Genomic DNA, 21649 nt, shown 5'->3' with positions numbered 1-21649 from the left:
TCCACATTACAAGATGGATGACACTTTACAATGTATTTCTCCACATTACATGATTGGTGACACTTTTCAATGTATTTCTCCACATTACAAGATGGGTGACACTTTACAATGTATTTTTCCACATTACAAGATGGGTAACACTTTACAATATATTTCCCCACATTACAAGATGGGTGACACTTTTCAATGTATTTTTCCACATTACAAGATGGGTGACACTTTTCAATGTATTTTTCCACATTACAAGATGGGTAACACTTTACAATGTATTTCTCCACATTACAAGATGGGTGACACTTTTCAATGTATTTCTCCACATTACAAGATGGGTGACACTTTACAATGTATTTTTCCACATTACAAGATGGGTGACACTTTTCAATGTATTTTTCCACATTACAAGATGGGTGACACTTTACAATATATTTCCCCACATTACAAGATGGGCGACACTTTTCAATATATTTTTCCACATTACAAGATGGGTGACACTTTCCAATATATTTCTCCACATTAAAAGATGGGCGACACTTTTCAATATATTTTTCCACATTACAAGATTGGTGACACTTTACAATATATTTCCCCACATTACAAGATGGGTGACACTTTACAATGTATTTCTCGACATTACAAGATGGGTGACACTTTCCAATGTATTTTTCCACATTACAAGATGGGTGACACTTTTCAACGTATTTTTCCACATTACAAGATGGGTGACACTTTTCAATATATTTTTCCACATTACAAGATGGGTGACACTTTTCAATGTATTTTTCCACATTACAAGATGGGTGACACTTTACAATATATTTTCCCACATTACAAGATGGGTGACACTTTCCAATGTATTTCTCCACATTACAAGATGGGTGACACTTTCCAATGTATTTCTCCACATTACAAGATGGGTGACACTTTCCAATGTTTTTCTCCACATTACAAGATGGGTGACACTTTCCAATGTATTTCTCCACGTTACAAGATGGATGTCATTTTCCTTCAATCCCGAAAGTTTGCGTTTTGGTTAACAGTTTCACTTTTGTACACTGTCTAATTCTTCTTCGGGATAGTACAAAAGTTATCGACGTTGACTGGCCGTAATAAAGATTGATCGCTTCTCAAGTGGCTGTTAATTGACCTCGGCTTCGGCCAATAGCATTTAAAATTATTGATAATGGTTATCGGCACCAGGTGAGGTCGATAACTGTATATTATTTCACAAACATTTTTTCTTTAACGTAAAAGAAATATTAATTTTGAATCATTTTTATTGAAATTGCATATACACGTTTTAAATTAATAATATTCATACCGAAACGTGTATTACACGTTATTACAATTATTACAATTCCTCGGGAAAGCATTGATCATTAGTTTCCTAAAAACTTTTTGTTTATATTTGCGAATAGATTGTGAAAAATAGGGACACGGACCTTATTTTTGAGATAAACACGATAGTACCTGATGCAGATTATGAGACTCTATTGGGATGATACATGACACATTCGATTAGAAAAATAATCTTTGCGATTTTTAAAAAATTTGTCTGTAACTACATTTAGAAAAACACACAGTAATGTCAATATATGGGCGATAGAACGCGTTCGCACGTGAAAACTTTTGCGCGTCCACTTCGAACCCACCCTGACCCACATCCGGGTAACTAGTGATCAATCTTAAAGAACTTGTCATTTCGATATGTTACATTTTCCTGGAACTTAATCGAGAGAGTTTTATATATAGTTCCGGTGTGAAATGCGCTGCCTGATAGGTTTACGGCAGATAACAGAAATTCTAAAACTAAACGGCAATAAATCACAGCCACCCAACACTCGCTCTCTTGTGTCAGTGATCGGAACAAAAATTTGCATATGACTTGCCTCTTACCAAAAGTCGTGGACTATTCATGCACTGGTGCAACCACTTTTCATAACAGCAACAAACATACACACAATTCGTGCATGATCGGCCCTCATCGCTCTCTCGTGGCGCGTGCACTCATGTGGATGACACACATTGAACATGCTGAAACCGTCCTCGTGTGTTATTCGATCATTCCATTTGAGCTCTCTGCTGCGCTCTGTTGAAATGTTCGCATATATTTGAGGGAGTTCCATTCTGGGTTCAACTTACAAAGACGTTGTGTTGTCAACGTGTCTACTACGTACATACCGATAATCACGCACAGTTTTAAGCGAGTATTTCATATGGTGAGTAATAAGGTCATTTTAAATTAACATCCACTGTCTATATATATAGTAATAGCAATCGCCAGTGTAAAATCAACGTGCCGCAGCTGTCGAACTGCTGTGAAACTGAAACGTGGAATGGCCGTCGTGTTGTTGTTGTTCAATTCTGACCCGTATTATGGTCTACGTGTATTCACTTGTACGATTATGAATACCCCGTTTTTGTCTCTATCGTGAGTAAGAGTTCATTTAGGGTAAGCAAGGTTGCGATGTATTGAGAACTCGTTGAGAGGCCATTTATATATATAGTTAACAGCCGTGTATATGTCAGCGAGGAATCCACGTTACTTAGCCACGCGTGTCACGTGGTCGCGCCGTCTTACTCTGCTGTATACGCCTCTGTTTCGACGTGTAATTGGATGCAAGAACAATAGATGTGACCTTACATACCCTCTCCATTGCCGCCATTTTATACTATCCCTTTTAGACTGGCTCGGCCACGAAACACCATAGAGATAGAATAACAGATACATGATTCTGATTCGTGGCGTTGAGCGGGATCGGCGTTGTTCACTCTATGAAGCTAAGCTATGAAGCGATGTACATTTTCAGGCGTGGCAGCTGAGCAACAATCTGGGGTACTTCGCCAGCCAACTTGAAGCAATTGGCGGACTTGTTATATTAATAATAATATAATATGCAATTTTGAATCTACTGTCACAAATCGTAACAAACAAGTATTAAGGAAATTCACTTTTCTGTAAAAAGGGGCCCGGGATTTTGAATAATAATAAACACAAAAACAATCATATTAAAAGTCACATTTTGTCAAATTTTCTTTAAAATGTGTCACCAAAATCAGATAAGACCACGAGAAAATCGGTCCACATAAGTTATTGATAGTCGTGATTTATCCCTCTGGTGGAATACTTTAGGATCTAAAACCAAACATCGACAGAGTGTATTTGTCACGATTGATACGTCACAATTCAATCTGCACACAGACAGGGTGCAAATTAAACATGGAAAGTTTGCCAAAATTTGACGATTCCACAGACAATATAATTGCAAGTTTTTACTCAAACGTTTGACGTTACCAATTATTCGGAATGCAAGAAAACAAAGGCATATCGGTTCAAGTTTTTTTCTGCATTAGGCAAAAAAACAAAACAATTTATGTTGTCCTCAAGTCGGAAAATTGAAAAATTGGGTCGGTCGGTCGGATTTTTTTGTTAAACTCGTGAAAACTAAGGGTTTCGTAAATAGCCGAGGTATATGGGAAAAAACGCGACCCGTTAATTCATATTTTTCGGTTGGTCGCTGAGGGCAACAAAACAATTTTTGGTTTTGGCCTTATAGAGTGTTATCGAGTTCGTCGAATCGGAAAATTTGATATGAAACAAGTTTCCTTACGATTTGCATGATGAACAACCGCCGCTTGTGTTTTTCCGTGCTATTCATGATTCTAACTTTAACTCATAACATCCGTTGCTACTGCGATCAAACGAACGGCGAACATCAGGGCTATGCTACTTGTGTTTCGCGGGTTCAATTTTCCCGACAGCCCTTGCAAACGTATGACGTACAACCACAGTCCTGTTGTACAACAGAGTGATTTGATTAAAATAGTTTATGGGATATATTATGTTTGTAGTCACTGAAGTAGTACGTGACACGTACCAAGCATTTATGTAGACTGAGACTGGTGCGCGGGAACTACTGTGTAAATCTTACTGCAAGTATTACTGTGGTGTGACAGAATCGCCAAACGTAACACACAATGACAACAGCCGAAATAAAGTAACATCACCGATCTTGTGGGTGTTTTTTTTCCCCAAATCCTCAATAGGAAAGATAAAAGTGTTCATCCACCATAATGCCAGGGTAGAACTTGAGAAGAGAACGTACACGCCTGTAACGAGCATGTACCCACCCTCAAAAAAGACAAGTTAGTGTGGTCAATGTAATACTGTAGAAAATTTTATTTTCGCTTGGAATTAATTTTCGCTGAAGGAATGTTTCAGTGAAAATAAAATCCAGCGAATATACCTTTTTTTTTTCATATATATTTTACATTCAACTCATTAAAATTCAGAGTGAAAACATATTCCATACAAAATACCTGAAAAGTGTTTTTAGCGAAAATTAATTCCAGTGAAATAAAGTATTTTACAGTATTTAATATTATACAATAATATCAAATGTTTTTTGTTTCATCTTGATAATAGTTGACTATTAAAGATTAAAGTAATACTTTCCACGCATAAACACCTTCAAATAACCCTCAGGCTGGTTAATACCCCCCCCAAATAACTAAATAATACGTAAATAGAAGTGAATAACGTTTTGTCGCTCGCAGATCGTTTACACCACTTTACACTTCCCAGTAACGGAGAACGTAATAATGTAGAAAAAAACGAGGTCATAGACTACTTTGCTTGTTAGTTTAACCATGGAACTATAAGTTTATAGTTCCATGGTTTAACCTAGTTCCGTGTGACGATGTCCGTTGTATACCACAATTTAATCACTGGATGTTGGTTTGAAAAAAATCCATGCCTATTCATTTTGTCGAGGTAACAGTTTGACAAACTGATGAATAAGGTACAAGCTTAGTACAGGCGGAGACTCTGTATCTTCACTATGTAGAATACTAGAGCTGATAGAATTGCGTACCATGGGATTTCCTCGCAAAATCATCATGAGCTTGCCACATACATTTCTAGATATTAGCTGTGACAGGCAGTATGGAGAATATCCCAGAGTGACCAAGTTAATCCATTCAGAAAAGTTTCATTTTCTAATTGGTTAGTCACTCCAATTAAACTCTATCAAACACAAACAGCGCTATCCATGTCTAATACCAAACTATACCTTTCCGCTGGGGGCAAAATATACACTGACACAGTTCAAGGTAAGTGACCGCAAAATGACCCTGTACTAACAACATGCACGTGGTATGCACATTTCAGTTCATAAGTATTAATAAATAGCAACCCGAATTTCGCGAGGGACAAAAGTCGTTTGTTTTTTAGCCAATTTTATCGCATTATTTTTTTTCTCAAAAAAAACAACAACGTAAGTGATTTTATACTGGATTCGGATGATTTAATATATATGACATTCCATAGTGTTCATGCTTTTTTCAACGAATTGTAAATTATTAACTTTATTAGTCTGCCAGGTCCTGCGTGTTTACAAAAAAACATAGACCGTTTATTGTGTACACTTAAAGTAGTTTTATTGCCGTATTCACGATATCACCTGGGCAGTGGGGATATTTTAAATAAATCATAAACCGCGGTTACTTATACCAGTATGGTTTAACAAGAACCACGGTTTGTCAAGGTATGTGAATAAGATTCAGGTGAGTTTGTCTTTTATTTAAAATAATTATAACCACGCCAAGCTGAAATATGCACAATACAACAGGATCCTACATATATACTAAAAATATAGTGCGTCTGAGAGTAATGTTTTTTGTTGTTATCATTTCATAGTGTATTTAGCTCAGTTTTGCCACAGCGGCCTTCACGGTAATATATAACCAATGGTCATATCTAAGGATCCGCCTTTGGATCCGAATTATCAAGTTTGCAAATTGTGAATGCACACACGTTGAACTACTACCTAGAGGCGTTCAACCAAGGAAGACTGACATGTTTAAAAATGAAGACGTTTGGCGTATGCTATGAACAAATTGTAGTGACCAGACAATTTGGGAGTCCGAACACACAAGGCTTGGAGTTGTATAACTGTCGTTCAGATTATTTGTTTACGCCTTATTTGTCAGCTTTGAAAAAAAAACCACTGAATGAATTCATCTTAAACTATATATAAGGGAAATGAAGTGGGGCAACGTGTGTAGGTATGTGTGTCTCAATCTCTGTTGACGTTTTCGCCGACGTCCATATCATGATGGAGCCATTTTTTTTGGGGGGGGGGGCAAATTTTTTGTCATACAGAGATATACAAAAAAAACACAGAAAACTGTCAGAAAATAATAATAATAATCACACTAGTTAAAACAAAAAGAAAAGAAGACAATAAATGAAGTAAAAAAATGTTAATGAGCAATGAATGCAATAGAGAAGAAGTATTATAGCAAATGAATCGAAACTAAAAAGTCATGCACACACATAAAGAAAGACGCGTGCGCATCGTACATAGCATGTTTTGATTTTAAAAGAGATCGCGGTACCAGTCGGGATATCAGGCTTTATACGCGTCTTGGGAGAAATATTTTCACGGCAGAGTAGTTAGTGTCTACTAACATAGTTCCGAGGTGTGTGCCCCACCCAGTTTCCCGATTCTTATCGTGATTTCAAAACAGTTTATTGAACTTGTTTTTTGTTTGTATTCAAAAGATGTCTTTGTTTGTTGTTCTTTGGTTAGATTTATTTATCAGGGCTCTAAATACTTACTACCATGCAAAATATAGCACTTTGTTTAGCTCTGCTGTCGACTTTGTCGAGCGGAGCTTATCATATGAGTGATTGTCCGTCGTCGTCCGTGTCAATGTTTTACTTTTTTGACTTCTTCTTGAAAACTACAAGCCTGAATGCTTTGATACTTGGTGTATATGTACCTTGGGTAGACCTCTCTTAGGTTTGTTCATTTCGTGATGATATCTTCAATTCTCTAATTTTGGTAAATATTTTTGTCATTTTTGGTAAAAAGTGATATTTTCGACTTCTAGTTAAAAACCGCAAGTCCGATTGCTTTGATATTACATATATAGGTACTACATGTGGACCTCTCTCAGATTTGTTCATTTTGTGATGATATCTTCAATTCTCTAATTTTACCTTGGGTAGACCTCTTTTAGGTTTGTTCATTTCATGTTGATATCTTCAATTCTCTAATTTTGGTGAATATTTTTGTCATTTTTGGTAAAAAGTGATATTTTCGACTTCTTGTTAAAAACCGCAAGTGCAATTGCTTTGATATTACATATATAGGTACTACATGTGGACCTTTCTCAGATTTGTTCATTTTGTAATGATATCTTTAATTCTCTAATTTTGGTGAATATTTTTGTCATTTTTGGTAAAAAGTGATATTTTCGACTTCTTGTTAAAAACCGCAAGTGCAATTGCTTTGATATTACATATATAGGTACTACATGTGGACCTTTCTCAGATTTGTTCATTTTGTAATGATATCTTTAATTCTCTAATTTTGGTGAATATTTTTGTCATTTTTGGTAAAAAGTGATATTTTCGACTTCTTGTTAAAAACCGCAAGTGCAATTGCTTTGATATTACATATATAGGTACTACATGTGGACCTCTCTCAGATTTGTTCATTTTGTGATGATATCTTCAATTCTCTAATTTTGGTGAATATTTTTGTCATTTTTGGTAAAAAGTGATATTTTCGACTTGTTAAAAACCAATAGTTCAATTGCTTTGATATTACATATATATATATACTACATGTAGACAATTCTCAGATTTGTTCATTTCGTGATGATATCTTCAATTCTCTAATTTTAGTGAATATTTTTGTCATTTTTGGTAGAAAGTGATATTTTCGACTTTTTGTTAAAAACTGTAAGTCCGATTGCTTTGATACTATACATATTGTTCATTTTCTAATGATGTCTTCAGTTCTTTAATTGAAATGTGCATTGCTAACATCGGAGCTATCTCAGCCGATTGGCTGCTTGTATGAAAATAATGATACTGTAATGAACTCATATATAGTCACCTGCATAAGCGGCCTTCCTGAAAATACTTTTGAGCACACGGGCATTGCTTGCAGCAAGGAACTACAAGAGGTTAGTTCCGGTGCTGTAAATTGTATGATAACTTAAAGGGATGCAGTCGTCTCGCTGCGCATGTGCGACATTTGTGTTGATAAAGATTGATTTACCCACAATCCAACGCGCTCTTTCAATGGAAATCACAAGTATGAGGTTTGACATCCCAAGTATGAGGTTTGACACTTAACTAAAACGTATCAAATCGTATTAAATCTGAGGATAAAAGGGCTTCACTTAACTTTGAACTGAGACTGAGACTGAAGATTCTCTGCCAACTGCTTACTCACCAAAACCTAGCTTTTTACTTTCTCTGTATTCTTTCTTGCACGAGACTTAAGTTTGCAGATTTGCTAGCCAACTATAAACTCCTAGCTTCATATAATGGCTAGTGAAGACGTCTGAGTCTGCCAAAAAATCCATTGGCGGATTTAGATGGGGGCCGCGGCCTCCCTATTTTTGACAACCAACAGGGCTTCTCCACAGAGCATGGCGGCCAGGCTGCTATCTCACTAGGTCAAATGTTCGAACATGGTTGTTTTTAACGGTTCATAAAGAGGCTGATGCGCAACCTATGGGCCCTTTAGAAGGCCACTTAGTTGCTGTTTCGAATTAAATTTGAACGATGCTATCTGTGGAATGGTCTCTAGGTCTATACGGGCGCATGCATGGAATCCTCTAGTTGTTGTAGGTGAAAGGTCTTTTATATGAAACAAATAATTGAAAAATATCTACTTGAGGGACACATGGCTTCAAAGGACCAGTCTGTCGATCATCAAACTGCTCACGAATGCGCCGCACTCTTTATTCATAAAAGCAGAGCATGGTGTCATGCTGGAATGCAGTTATAGTGTCAGACACTCGGCTAAACATGTGTTAGAGAAAGCCTCTATGTATGTAATTGAAACAGAATCAGACTGGAGAGTGTTCTCCGTGATCTTGCATCAGTAGAGACGGGTCGTTCGATAAGCGTACTGGCTTTGCTATGGGGACTGACAGGAGTAGTGTAAATCATGGTTTGTTGGCCAATTCGAAATAATCACTGCCATAGTTGAAATTCGGTGTTGCCAGTACTTTCCCTAGTACAAGATGAATCATTAGAATTGGTGGGGATGCTTAAACATCTATGACGTTGACTATACAGTTTCTGACCCCAGCAAAGTGATGGGCTTCTGACTCTTCTCTTCTCGTCACATTAGAGCACCGTCTACTCCACCAGCTGGCTTAGCACAGTAGAGTCGTCACATTGGACAAGAATTTTCTTGTTCTGATTCTTGTTTATGTGACGTCTCGCTTTCTGTAGCCCCCAGACCTTCAGGTTTGTACTACAAATACAGAGCATTTTGTGCAGAGGCGATCATGATCGTCACACCAACTCCCGCACCCCAATTACAGTTGCTTACACATCAACTAGATGCATGTTATATGTTATCCACCAATAGCTGCAAGCAATTGACGGGTGACGTAGTGACTCTAGTGCTTGCTGTTCATCGTGGGAAAGCAACATGTACGTGATTCTTTATCAATATGGTGAAACTCACACCGTGAGAATCTGTCAGTGAGGGCGCTCACCACGACCGTGTTCTGAGTTTTGAAGTACATGTACTTGGACGTGCCTACAACTGAATAAACTAACCCGACTGACTACATGCTGTGAATGTGTTAGTGCCAAGTGAACAGTGCTATGAGCTAAATGACATACATTTAAAACGTGTACTTAAACGTAAATGATCAACATAGGTGTCGTGAGGCACTTGTCTAGCTTTGGTGTAGGAGGGTTTCCAGAAGTCTAATATTAATGAAGATTTTACCATCGTTTATTTGGGAAATTTATACAATGATAATTACATAAGGCAAATAATAAATTGAATAATCTAAGAATGACATTTAGTGGAATAGTGTTACAATAGATTCTGTCTGTTTTATCCCCTCATAAAACGTTTTACACTTCAATTTCAACATTGCCCACATTTTCATAAACAAGACAATGTATTTGTTCACCTTGCTTCAGCGCCCGTAAGTATTAGAGAATTAGAGAAATCACATTGTACATTTTGTACCTATGTCCACTTCTCATCTTTCATTGTTATTCATTTCTTCTTGTTTTGTAGTTTCTAGTGACTTTACTGCTTTGCTTATCAAAATCAGTGTTGTCTCAATAAATAAATAAATATAAATATGATAATTATATATTTTCTACCCGTAGGTACGCACTGACTGGTTTTCTTCGCAATCGTGAAATGGGGAGGCGCTGTCATCGTGTGACGTAGAATTAAACGGACACAGTTGAATCGCTTGTTATGAATGTGTTCATACGCAGCCCTCTGATAAGAAATGCTGTTTTTGCCGGCACAATCTACGGGGCATCCGAATTCACTCAACAGACGCTACGCGGAGATGACAAGTATGACTATGGACACATTGGTCGTGTTGCATTGACGGGGCTGTTGTTCTATGGGCCACTCTGTCATTACTTTTATCGCGCGTTGGACAATGCATGGAAGGGAACCACAACGCGTGTGATAATGAAGAAATTGGTGCTAGATCAGACCATAGCTGGACCAGTCAGTGTTGGTGGTTTTTATATAGGTAATACATCACACGACTTTATATTGACATGACGGACACAATGAAATATGTATATTTCCGGCCTCGTAACTAGCATACATTATTCCGTGGTAATATTGGTCACGGAGTGGTTCTAACAACGAAATGATTGGCTGGTCACGAGGCTGGTACATGTAATGTGATTATACTGATATAGCGTGTTCAAATCCCAGGTGTCAGACGTGCCTTTGAAACAAACGCATCTGCATTCATTTCACATGTCTGCATACCACCTGATAATTATTAAAAGAAAACGTCTCATCCCGCCATGTCATGTGCTGTGTACCAGTTGTATTGCATTATTCTCCCCTTTATATTAACAGTGCTAGACGTTCTTGAAGGAAAGAAAGATATTTTTGCTGAAGCGAAGGTTAAAACACTACCAAGCTGGGGAGCTTGTTTACTGTTCTGGCCTCCGGTTCAGGTAATGATAATTTTTTTTTTCAACTCAGGTTATATTATTTAAGAGTTTTATAATTATTGAAATAACCACACTGTGTCCGCCACACTATTGTAATGATAAATGTTACACTCTTTGCTTACGTAATTCTATTATGACGTGCAAAAAAAGCTCAACCAATTTATTTCGGCAGATATATATAAACTTGACATCTCTGACCTTAACTAAGATTTGAAGAGGATGTAATTTGGGTTTCAGCCTATGATAGGACAGAGGTAGTTTGTCTATTAAAACTTATTCTGCAAAACCAGTTGTTCACACGATAATATTAAATATGAGTATAAATTAATGTTTTCGATAATTGACGATGGACAGATTTTTTATACGTTCAGAAAAACAAATTTGAAAGCTAAATTGTCTATCATGTACAGTCTTTACGATGGTGTGATTAAATTATGACGACGTACACAAGTCGTACACTGATGCCTGGATGTTACATCTGTCAGATATGCTGCGACAATTAATTTAAACGGGAAGTGAGAAAATGATCTGATCAACTATACTGCGTTTAGTACCACGTTGCATGAAAATGCTCATCTTCGGCAGCCAAGGCCATCGCTCGACACTACCATTACCTTGGCAAAGTGTTCAACGAGTATGAATTAAAATGTGCGCTCTTTGGCAAATCGACATCCAGCCATTTTGTTTAACCCATTCTAATATTGTAGTTTTGAATGTGCGCATACCGATGTCAACACACGGAGTCGGTAGAGTGGCATACAGCGAAGGGGGGGGGGGGTTAGCTTGCATCAAATTCCTGTTGTACTCATTACGTCCCACAATCCCATTTTCACTGGAAGGTTTTGTTTGATCAGTTTAACAGTTTTAGTTTAATTTTTATTTGCATTTTTGATGGATGTCTGCAATTACTTTAGTAAGTTCTATTCTATTGTATTTCATTCTGTCCTATTCTTTCTGAAAATCAAATCATTCGGTTTTTCATTCAGCATTGTGTTAATATACTAAATACTATCCCAATATTTAAACATAATCTGATTATGCTTTGCATTGTTTGGCAAATTCACTAAAACATGACGTGGACTATGTCATTGACAATGACTTGTTTTATTTAATTTGATGTGACGTCACACATCGTGAACCAACTTCGAGGGCGCAAGTTTTGATGGAACATACCGATGATGTAACCAAACGCAATATCATTGTCACGAGACACCCCAAGACAGTGCAATATGGAATATGCAATGTATGCATAACATGTACTTTATGTGTTGCTTCCTTTTAGATAATAAACTTTAAGTACGTCGCACCCAAGCACAGAGTAGTCTACGTCAGTATATTGACTTACATATGGGCCAATTTTCTCTGCTTTATGAAAAGCAAGGTATGTATATGTATGTGATCCTTATCGGAAGACGACATGTCCCGACGACTGTGTCGCTTCAAGCAATGGTGTGCTTGATATTGAACGAACAGACACACACACACATTGCAAACAAAGTTAATCGTGTTTTCACCAATACTCCAAACATTCTCAGAGATCATGGATCATAGTCAAAACAACTATTCAAAAAGTCTAATTCTCACCCGAATAATGACTGTTTTTAAATTCTTCCACTATATGATACAGAAATAATGGGTGTATTATTAGCTTATGACGTCACTTTAGCATTCTATCTGTTTGCCTATTTTCACAGAGAGAATCGACGCAGATTGTTCCACACACGTCTGCTGCGTTAATGGAGTCTGCGGCTGTGGTCAAAATGTCTCCGGAAATCAAGAAACGTTTGGCTAATCCAATAGCTAAATTGGAATCAGCTGAATAATCACTAATCTATACAGTGCATCTATATATATGATATACTGTGCTATGTATGCTAGGTTAAAGTTGCACTCTAAGATGAGCTTTATCAGGGTATTGGGACTGGTACGCAATTTATAACTTCGTATTTCACATATTAGTTTCAAAACCCCAATAAGGCTTTATAAATGAGCTCAGAGTGCAATTTATATCGAATATAATCAAAATGATTTTTTCTTTAATTTGTACAATGTTTTCCGGGAAAACACGCGGCATTTATAGTATATACATCCATTGTATTTGTAGTCACATGCTTTTATCAGTTATAAGGTGGCTCAATACAGTTTCACGAAAGTCTTTCAATTATCTGGTTCCGTCCCCCGTCGCATTATGTCAGAAGTCCAAGTTTCCCTCTGAACTTGATTGGTACATGATTGATACATGGTTTTTCTGTTCTCCAAGTTATGCTGGCCCATTCTGTTCAAACTTAGGATATGGGTAATACCTTTTGGCAGCGATTTTTTGCTTATAATTTGAGAATACAATTACCATGTTTATTCAGATTTGGTACAGATACAGTATATTACTTCACGAAGATTTAAACAGCCATTTTGTTTGATGAAAATAGTTAATATTATTTTTTGCACAATTCTGCTTATACCTCAAGTTCAAATAGAATAAATCTTTGAGTTTTTTTTACAATATGTGATGGGAACTACATTTTGAAAAAAAATGGGGGTACGTAATTATTTCTAAATATAGGACAGTTTAAGTAGTTTGCCATATGCTATCACATGGGCGATAGAATGTTTTCTCATGAGAAAACGCCTGCGAACTTTGAACCTCCGACATTCGGGAAACTGTATAGAGCAACCTTGATAGGTAGAAGCCTACTCATAATGTTTGAGAAAATTGACCATGAATCGCATGACAATGTTCTTGATTGTGTTAGTATGTACAATCATGGAGCTATTGTCCCATAGGTCAATAAAATACCATTATTTTGTGTGTTGCAGTTACAAGGTTTTTGAGAAACCTGTCCCAATATTTTTCAAAAATTGCTATCTTAGAATAATTCAACAGAACACAAAAATTGCATTTTTGGACGCTTTTTTAAACCCAGATTTTAAAAATAACAACAAAATGTTAATATCAACAAAAATGTACCCCGTACTTAGCAATATATGATTTTTTCAGCCTATATGTTTGTCAACAGCCTACAATTTGAGATACAGCATAATATCTGCAATAGAAGCCGTTGGTAAGAGCTTTCTAATAATACCAAATGGCAACTAAATCAATTTCTCAAAAATTAAGCCGGTGACCTCAACTATTTTAAGTCAATATCCATATATTGCCCGGAAGTTATTGCAAAATGAATAAATTCTGCGTATTTTTATTTATGAGTAGGCGTCTACCTTATTAAAGGCTCCGCTAGCATTTAATGAATCTATGAGTTGTACGCTCTAGTGAGAAAAAAAAATACCTATATGCTGTAAATGAATGATAGTGGGATCTAATAAGGTTATGTTATACAGGGCGGTGGTCGTCGCACAACGCGTGTTCGAATTTCGTGTAAACAAATGTATTTACACGCACTGTACACGTCGCTATGTATCTCGTATGGAACGGTACGCGACGGCCACCACCCTTTAAACGATTGCACTATATTCCAAATGACGAACGGCTTTGCAACCAAACACTGCTTCCGTGCACGCTGTCACTAGAGGGCGCGACTCATAGGAATGACATATTGTGGACATTGGTATATATGGCTTTTAATTCTACCTAATTCATTATATATATATATATCTTGTGTTCGATACTTCTGTAGCAATGCATCACATTGGTGCGTGTGCGTTTTTTTAATTGTCACGATTTACTCAAATTGGGTTTTGGTATACTCATTTCAGGTGTTTTAAACTTATTCTACATTAGGGTTTTACAATCTATTTTATCTATAAATGCCACAGTGAAAAAAAAAAATAATCGCCTTACGTTTTGGAACTAACCCGGTGTTTGGATCAGTGTAAATTCTATTCATATAAAAAGTATACATGCATATTTAACTGTGTACAAACTGAACCATATCATTCTACCTACTACAATGCACGTCTTCCAGTAGTATTTACACACATATCGACATATAGTAAGATGTCCAACGTCGTCACATTATTCAGTAGAATGGAATTTCTTGGATTCAGTGCCTTCATTCTCAGCATTACCTTGATTGATAATTTTTCTTTGAAATTGTTACGATATTATTTTTGTAGTATTTTTCTGAAATGTATGAATCTTATTGTTATCTGCATATTTTAAGTTAAAGCAATTTTAGCAAGAAAAGTGGTTGCAATGAGACTGTTTATCTTACAAGCCACTAAAACAGCGTTTTTTTTAAACTCGAATAGTTTTGATTATGGTCATTTGAGAATAAAGTGGCGCAAAATCTGTCAACAATGCACAGACAGAATGCAGTCAGCTTGGACCTTCAGTTGCAATAAGTATAGTTAGCATGGACCTTCTGTTGCAATGACAAAGTATAGTTAGCATAGACCTTCAGTTGCAATGACAAAGTATAGTTAGCATGGACCTTCAGTTGCAATGACAAAGAATAGTTAGCATGGACTTTCAGTTGCAATGACAAAGTATAGTTAGCATAGACCTTCAGTTGCAATGACAAAGTATAGTTAGCATGGACCTTCAGTTGCAATGACAAAGTATAGTTAGCATGGACCATCAGTTGCAATGACAAAGTATAGTTAGCATAGACCTTCAGTTGCAATGACAAAGTATAGTTAGCATGGACCTTCAGTTGCAATGACAAAGTATAGTTAGCATGGATTTTCAGTTGCAATGACAAAGTATAGTTAGCATAGACCTTCAGTTGCAATGACAGAGTATAGTTAGCATGGACCTTCAGTTGCAATGACAAAGTATAGTTAGCATAGACCTTCAGTTGCAATGACAAAGTATAGTTAGCATAGACCTTCAGTTGCAATGACAAAGTATAGTTAGCATGGACTTTCAGTTGCAATGACAAAGTATAGTTAGCATGGACCTTCAGTTGCAATGACAAAGTATAGTTAGCATAGACCTTCAGTTGCAATGACAAAGTATAGTTAGCATAGACCTTCAGTTGCAATGAAAAAGTATAGTTAGCATAGACCTTCAGTTGCAATGAAAAAGTATAGTTAGCATAGACCTTCAGTTGCAATGACAAAGTACAGTTAGCATAGACCTTCAGTTGCAATGACAAAGTATAGTTAGCATGGACTTTCAGTTGCAATGACAAAGTATAGTTAGCATAGACCTTCAGTTGCAATGACAAAGTATAGTTAGCATGGACTTTCAGTTGCAATGACAAAGTATAGTTAGCATGGACTTTCAGCTGCAATGACAAAGTATAGTTAGCATGGACTTTCAGTTGAAATGACAAAGTATAGGTAGCATGGACTTTCAGTTGCAATGACAAAGTATAGTTAGCATGGACCTTCAGTTGCAATGACAAAGTATAGTTAGCATGGATTTTCAGTTGCAATGACAAAGTATAGTTAGCATAGACCTTCAGTTGCAATGACAAAGTATAGTTAGCATAGACCTTCAGTTGCAAGGACAAAGTATAGTTAGCATAGACCTTCAGTTGCAATGACAAAGTATAGTTAGCATAGACCTTCAGTTGCAATGACAAAGTATAATTAGCATGGACCTTCAGTTGCAATGACAAAGTATAGTTAGCATAGACCTTCAGTTGCAATGACAAAGTATAGTTAGCATAGACCTTCAGTTGCAATGACAAAGTATAGTTAGCATAGACCTTCAATTGCAATGACAAAGTATAGTTAGCATAGACCTTCAGTTGCAATGACAAAGTATAGTTAGCATGGACTTTCAGTTGCAATGACAAAGTATAGTTAGCATGGACCTTCAGTTGCAATGACAAAGTATAGTTAGCATGGACCTTCAGTTGCAATGACAAAGTATAGTTAGCATGGACCTTCAGTTGCAATGACAAAGTATAGTTAGCATAGACCTTCAGTTGCAATGACAAAGTATAGTTAGCATAGACCTTCAGTTGCAATGACAAAGTATAGTTAGCATGGACTTTCAGTTGCAATGACAAAGTATAGTTAGCATGGACCTTCAGTTGCAATGACAATGTATAGTTAGCATAGACCTTCAGTTGCAATGACAAAGTATAGTTAGAATAGACCTTCAGTTGCAATGACAAAGTATAGTTAGCATAGACCTTCAGTTGCAATGACAAAGTATAGTTAGCATGGACTTTCAGTTGCAATGACAAAGTATAGTTAGCATAGACCTTCAGTTGCAATGACAAAGTATAGTTAGCATAGACCTTCAGTTGCAATGACAAAGTATAGTTAGCATAGACCTTCAGTTGCAATGACAAAGTATAGTTAGCATAGACCTTCAGTTGCAATGACAAAGTATAATTAGCATGGACCTTCAGTTGCAATGACAAAGTATAGTTAGCATGGACTTTCAGTTGCAATGACAAAGTATAGTTAGCATAGACCTTCAGTTGCAATGACAAAGTATAGTTAGCATGGACTTTCAGTTGCAATGACAAAGTATAGTTAGCATGGACTTTCAGCTGCAATGACAAAGTATAGTTAGCATGGACTTTCAGTTGCAATGACAAAGTATAGTTAGCATGGACTTTCAGTTGAAATGACAAAGTATAGGTAGCATGGACTTTCAGTTGCAATGACAAAGTATAGTTAGCATGGACCTTCAGTTGCAATGACAAAGTATAGTTAGCATGGATTTTCAGTTGCAATAACAAAGTATAGTTAGCATAGACCTTCAGTTGCAATGACAAAGTATAGTTAGCATGGATTTTCAGTTGCAATAACAAAGTATAGTTAGCATAGACCTTCAGTTGCAATGACAAAGTATAGATAGCATAGACCTTCAGTTGCAATGACAAAGTATAGTTAGCATAGACCTTCAGTTGCAATGACAAAGTATAGTTAGCATAGACCTTCAGTTGCAATGACAAAGTATAGTTAGCATGGACCTTCAGTTGCAATGACAAAGTATAATTAGCATGGACTTTCAGTTGCAATGACAAAGTATAGTTAGCATGGACTTTCAGCTGCAATGACAAAGTATAGTTAGCATGGACTTTCAGTTGCAATGACAAAGTATAGTTAGCATAGACCTTCAGTTGCAATGACAAAGTATAGTTAGCATGGACCTTCAGTTGCAATGACAAAGTATAATTAGCATGGACTTTCAGTTGCAATGACAAAGTATAGTTAGCATGGACTTTCAGCTGCAATGACAAAGTATAGTTAGCATGGACTTTCAGTTGCAATGACGAAGTATAGTTAGCATGGACTTTCAGTTGAAATGACAAAGTATAGTTAGCATGGATTTTCAGTTGCAATGACAAAGTATAGTTAGCATAGACCTTCAGTTGCAATGACAAAGTATAGTTAGCATAGACCTTCAGTTGCAATGACAAAGTATAGTTAGCATAGACCTTCAGTTGCAATGACAAAGTATAGTTAGCATAGACCTTCAGTTGCAATGACAAAGTATAATTAGCATGGACCTTCAGTTGCAATGACAAAGTATAGTTAGCATAGACCTTCAGTTGCAATGACAAAGTATAGTTAGCATGGACTTACAGTTGCAATGACAAAGTATAGTTAGCATGGACCTTCAGTTGCAATGACAAAGTATAGTTAGCATAGACCTTCAGTTGCAATGACAAAGTATAGTTAGCATAGACCTTCAATTGCAATGACAAAGTATAGTTAGCATAGACCTTCAGTTGCAATGACAAAGTATAGTTAGCATGGACTTTCAGTTGCAATGACAAAGTATAGTTAGCATGGACCTTCAGTTGCAATGACAAAGTATAGTTAGCATGGACCTTCAGTTGCAATGACAAAGTATAGTTAGCATGGACCTTCAGTTGCAATGACAAAGTATAGTTAGCATGGACCTTCAGTTGCAATGACAAAGTATAGTTAGCATAGACCTTCAGTTGCAATGGCAAAGTATAGTTAGCATAGACCTTCAGTTGCAATGACAAAGTATAGTTAGCATGGACTTTCAGTTGCAATGACAATGTATAGTTAGCATAGACCTTCAGTTGCAATGACAAAGTATAGTTAGCATAGACCTTCAGTTGCAATGACAAAGTATAGTTAGCATAGACCTTCAGTTGCAATGACAAAGTATAGTTAGCATAGACCTTCAGTTGCAATGACAAAGTATAGTTAGCATAGACCTTCTGTTGCAATGACAAAGTATAGTTAGCATGGACTTTCAGTTGCAATGACAAAGTATAGTTAGCATGGACCTTCAGTTGCAATGACAAAGTATAGTTAGCATGGACCTTCAGTTGCAATGACAAAGTATAGTTAGCATGGACCTTCAGTTGCAATGACAAAGTATAGTTAGCATAGACCTTCAGTTGCAATGACAAAGTATAGTTAGCATAGACCTTCAGTTGCAATGACAAAGTATAGTTAGCATAGACCTTCAGTTGCAATGACAAAGTATAGTTAGCATGGACCTTCAGTTGCAATGACAAAGTATAGTTAGCTTAGACCTTCAGTTGCAATGACAAAGTATAGTTAGCATAGACCTTCAGTTGCAATGACAAAGTATAGTTAGCATGGACTTTCAGTTGCAATGACAAAGTATAGTTAGCATGGACCTTCAGTTGCAATGACAAAGTATAGTTAGCATAGACCTTCAGTTGCAATGACAAAGTATAGTTAGCATAGACCTTCAGTTGCAATGACAAAGTATAGTTAGCATAGACCTTCAGTTGCAATGACAAAGTATAGTTAGCATGGACTTTCAGTTGCAATGACAAAGTATAGTTAGCATGGACTTTCAGCTGCAATGACAAAGTATAGTTAGCATGGACTTTCAGTTGCAATGACAAAGTATAGTTAGCATGGACTTTCAGTTGAAATGACAAAGTATAGGTAGCATGGACTTTCAGTTGCAATGACAAAGTATAGTTAGCATGGACCTTCAGTTGCAATGACAAAGTATAGTTAGCATGGATTTTCAGTTGCAATGACAAAGTATAGTTAGCATAGACCTTCAGTTGCAATGACCAAGTATAGTTAGCATAGACCTCCAGTTGCAATGACAAAGTATAGTTAGCATAGACCTTCAGTTGCAATGACAAAGTATAGTTAGCATAGACCTTCAGTTGCAATGACAAAGTATAATTAGCATGGACCTTCAGTTGCAATGACAAAGTATAGTTAGCATAGACCTTCAGTTGCAATGACAAAGTATAGTTAGCATAGACCTTCAGTTGCAATGACAAAGTATAGTTAGCATAGACCTTCAATTGCAATGACAAAGTATAGTTAGCATAGACCTTCAGTTGCAATGACAAAGTATAGTTAGCATGGACTTTCAGTTGCAATGACAAAGTATAGTTAGCATGGACCTTCAGTTGCAATGACAAAGTATAGTTAGCATGGACCTTCAGTTGCAATGACAAAGTATAGTTAGCATGGACCTTCAGTTGCAATGACAATGTATAGTTAGCATAGACCTTCAGTTGCAATGACAAAGTATAGTTAGCATAGACCTTCAGTTGCAATGACAAAGTATAGTTAGCATAGACATTCAGTTGCAATGACAAAGTATAGTTAGCATGGACTTTCAGTTGCAATGACAATGTATAGTTAGCATAGACCTTCAGTTGCAATGACAAAGTATAGTTAGCATGGACCTTCAGTTGCAATGACAAAGTATAGTTAGCATAGACCTTCAGTTGCAATGACAAAGTATAGTTAGCATAGACCTTCAGTTGCAATGACAAAGTATAGTTAGCATGGACTTTCAGTTGCAATGACAAAGTATAGTTAGCATGGACCTTCAGTTGCAATGACAATGTATAGTTAGCATAGACCTTCAGTTGCAATGACAAAGTATAGTTAGAATAGACCTTCAGTTGCAATGACAAAGTATAGTTAGCATAGACCTTCAGTTGCAATGACAAAGTATAGTTAGCATGGACTTTCAGTTGCAATGACAAAGTATAGTTAGCATAGACCTTCAGTTGCAATGACAAAGTATAGTTAGCATAGACCTTCAGTTGCAATGACAAAGTATAGTTAGCATAGACCTTCAGTTGCAATGACAAAGTATAGTTAGCATAGACCTTCAGTTGCAATGACAAAGTATAATTAGCATGGACCTTCAGTTGCAATGACAAAGTATAGTTAGCATGGACTTTCAGTTGCAATGACAAAGTATAGTTAGCATAGACCTTCAGTTGCAATGACAAAGTATAGGTAGCATGGACTTTCAGTTGCAATGACAAAGTATAGTTAGCATGGACTTTCAGCTGCAATGACAAAGTATAGTTAGCATGGACTTTCAGTTGCAATGACAAAGTATAGTTAGCATGGACTTTCAGTTGAAATGACAAAGTATAGGTAGCATGGACTTTCAGTTGCAATGACAAAGTATAGTTAGCATGGACCTTCAGTTGCAATGACAAAGTATCGTTAGCATGGATTTTCAGTTGCAATAACAAAGTATAGTTAGCATAGACCTTCAGTTGCAATGACAAAGTATAGTTAGCATAGACCTTCAGTTGCAATGACAAAGTATAGTTAGCATAGACCTTCAGTTGCAATGACAAAGTATAGTTAGCATAGGCCTTCAGTTGCAATGACAAAGTATAATTAGCATGGACCATCAGTTGCAATGACAAAGTATAGTTAGCATAGACCTTCAGTTGCAATGACAAAGTATAGTTAGCATGGACTTTCAGTTGCAATGACAAAGTATAGTTAGCATGGACCTTCAGTTGCAATGACAAAGTATAGTTAGCATGGACCTTCAGTTGC

The 21649-nt window shown here is 36.6% G+C and overlaps 1 protein-coding gene across 3 annotated transcripts; it reads left to right on the top strand.

Annotated features, from left to right (window-relative positions):
* Positions 1-1865: 1865 nt before the first annotated feature.
* On the top strand, positions 1866-15255 carry LOC102805712 (mpv17-like protein). 3 transcript variants are annotated; one of them, XM_006824627.3, is made up of 5 exons: positions 1866-2216; positions 10166-10548; positions 10890-10990; positions 12270-12368; positions 12682-15255. In XM_006824627.3, the coding sequence occupies exons 2-5, from the start codon at positions 10260-10262 to the stop codon at positions 12808-12810; spliced, it is 618 nt and encodes a 205-aa protein (XP_006824690.1). In that variant the 5' UTR covers positions 1866-2216; positions 10166-10259; the 3' UTR covers positions 12811-15255. The 3 variants fall into 3 exon arrangements, with proteins under 3 accessions (XP_006824690.1, XP_085358339.1, XP_085358338.1); XM_085502213.1 differs by lacking the exon at positions 1866-2216 and adding an exon at positions 5461-5543; XM_085502212.1 differs by lacking the exon at positions 1866-2216 and adding an exon at positions 5468-5562.
* Positions 15256-21649: the final 6394 nt, after the last annotated feature.

Source organism: Saccoglossus kowalevskii, chromosome 8 (assembly GCF_978046115.1).
Source record: "Saccoglossus kowalevskii chromosome 8, keSacKowa6.1, whole genome shotgun sequence".
NCBI lineage: Eukaryota > Metazoa > Hemichordata > Enteropneusta > Harrimaniidae > Saccoglossus > Saccoglossus kowalevskii.
Note: the sequence above shows the minus strand (reverse complement) of the source record. Positions and strands in the feature narration are given on the sequence as shown.

Coding starts and splice junctions, on each gene's coding strand:
- LOC102805712 (XM_006824627.3), top strand. CDS start 10,260: ATGAATGTGTTCATACGCAGCCCTCTGATAAGAAATGCTGTTTTTGCC. Junction 10,549..10,889: donor TGTTGGTGGTTTTTATATAG/GTAATACATCAC, acceptor TTATATTAACAG/TGCTAGACGTTCTTGAAGGA. Junction 12,369..12,681: donor TCTGCTTTATGAAAAGCAAG/GTATGTATATGT, acceptor CTATTTTCACAG/AGAGAATCGACGCAGATTGT.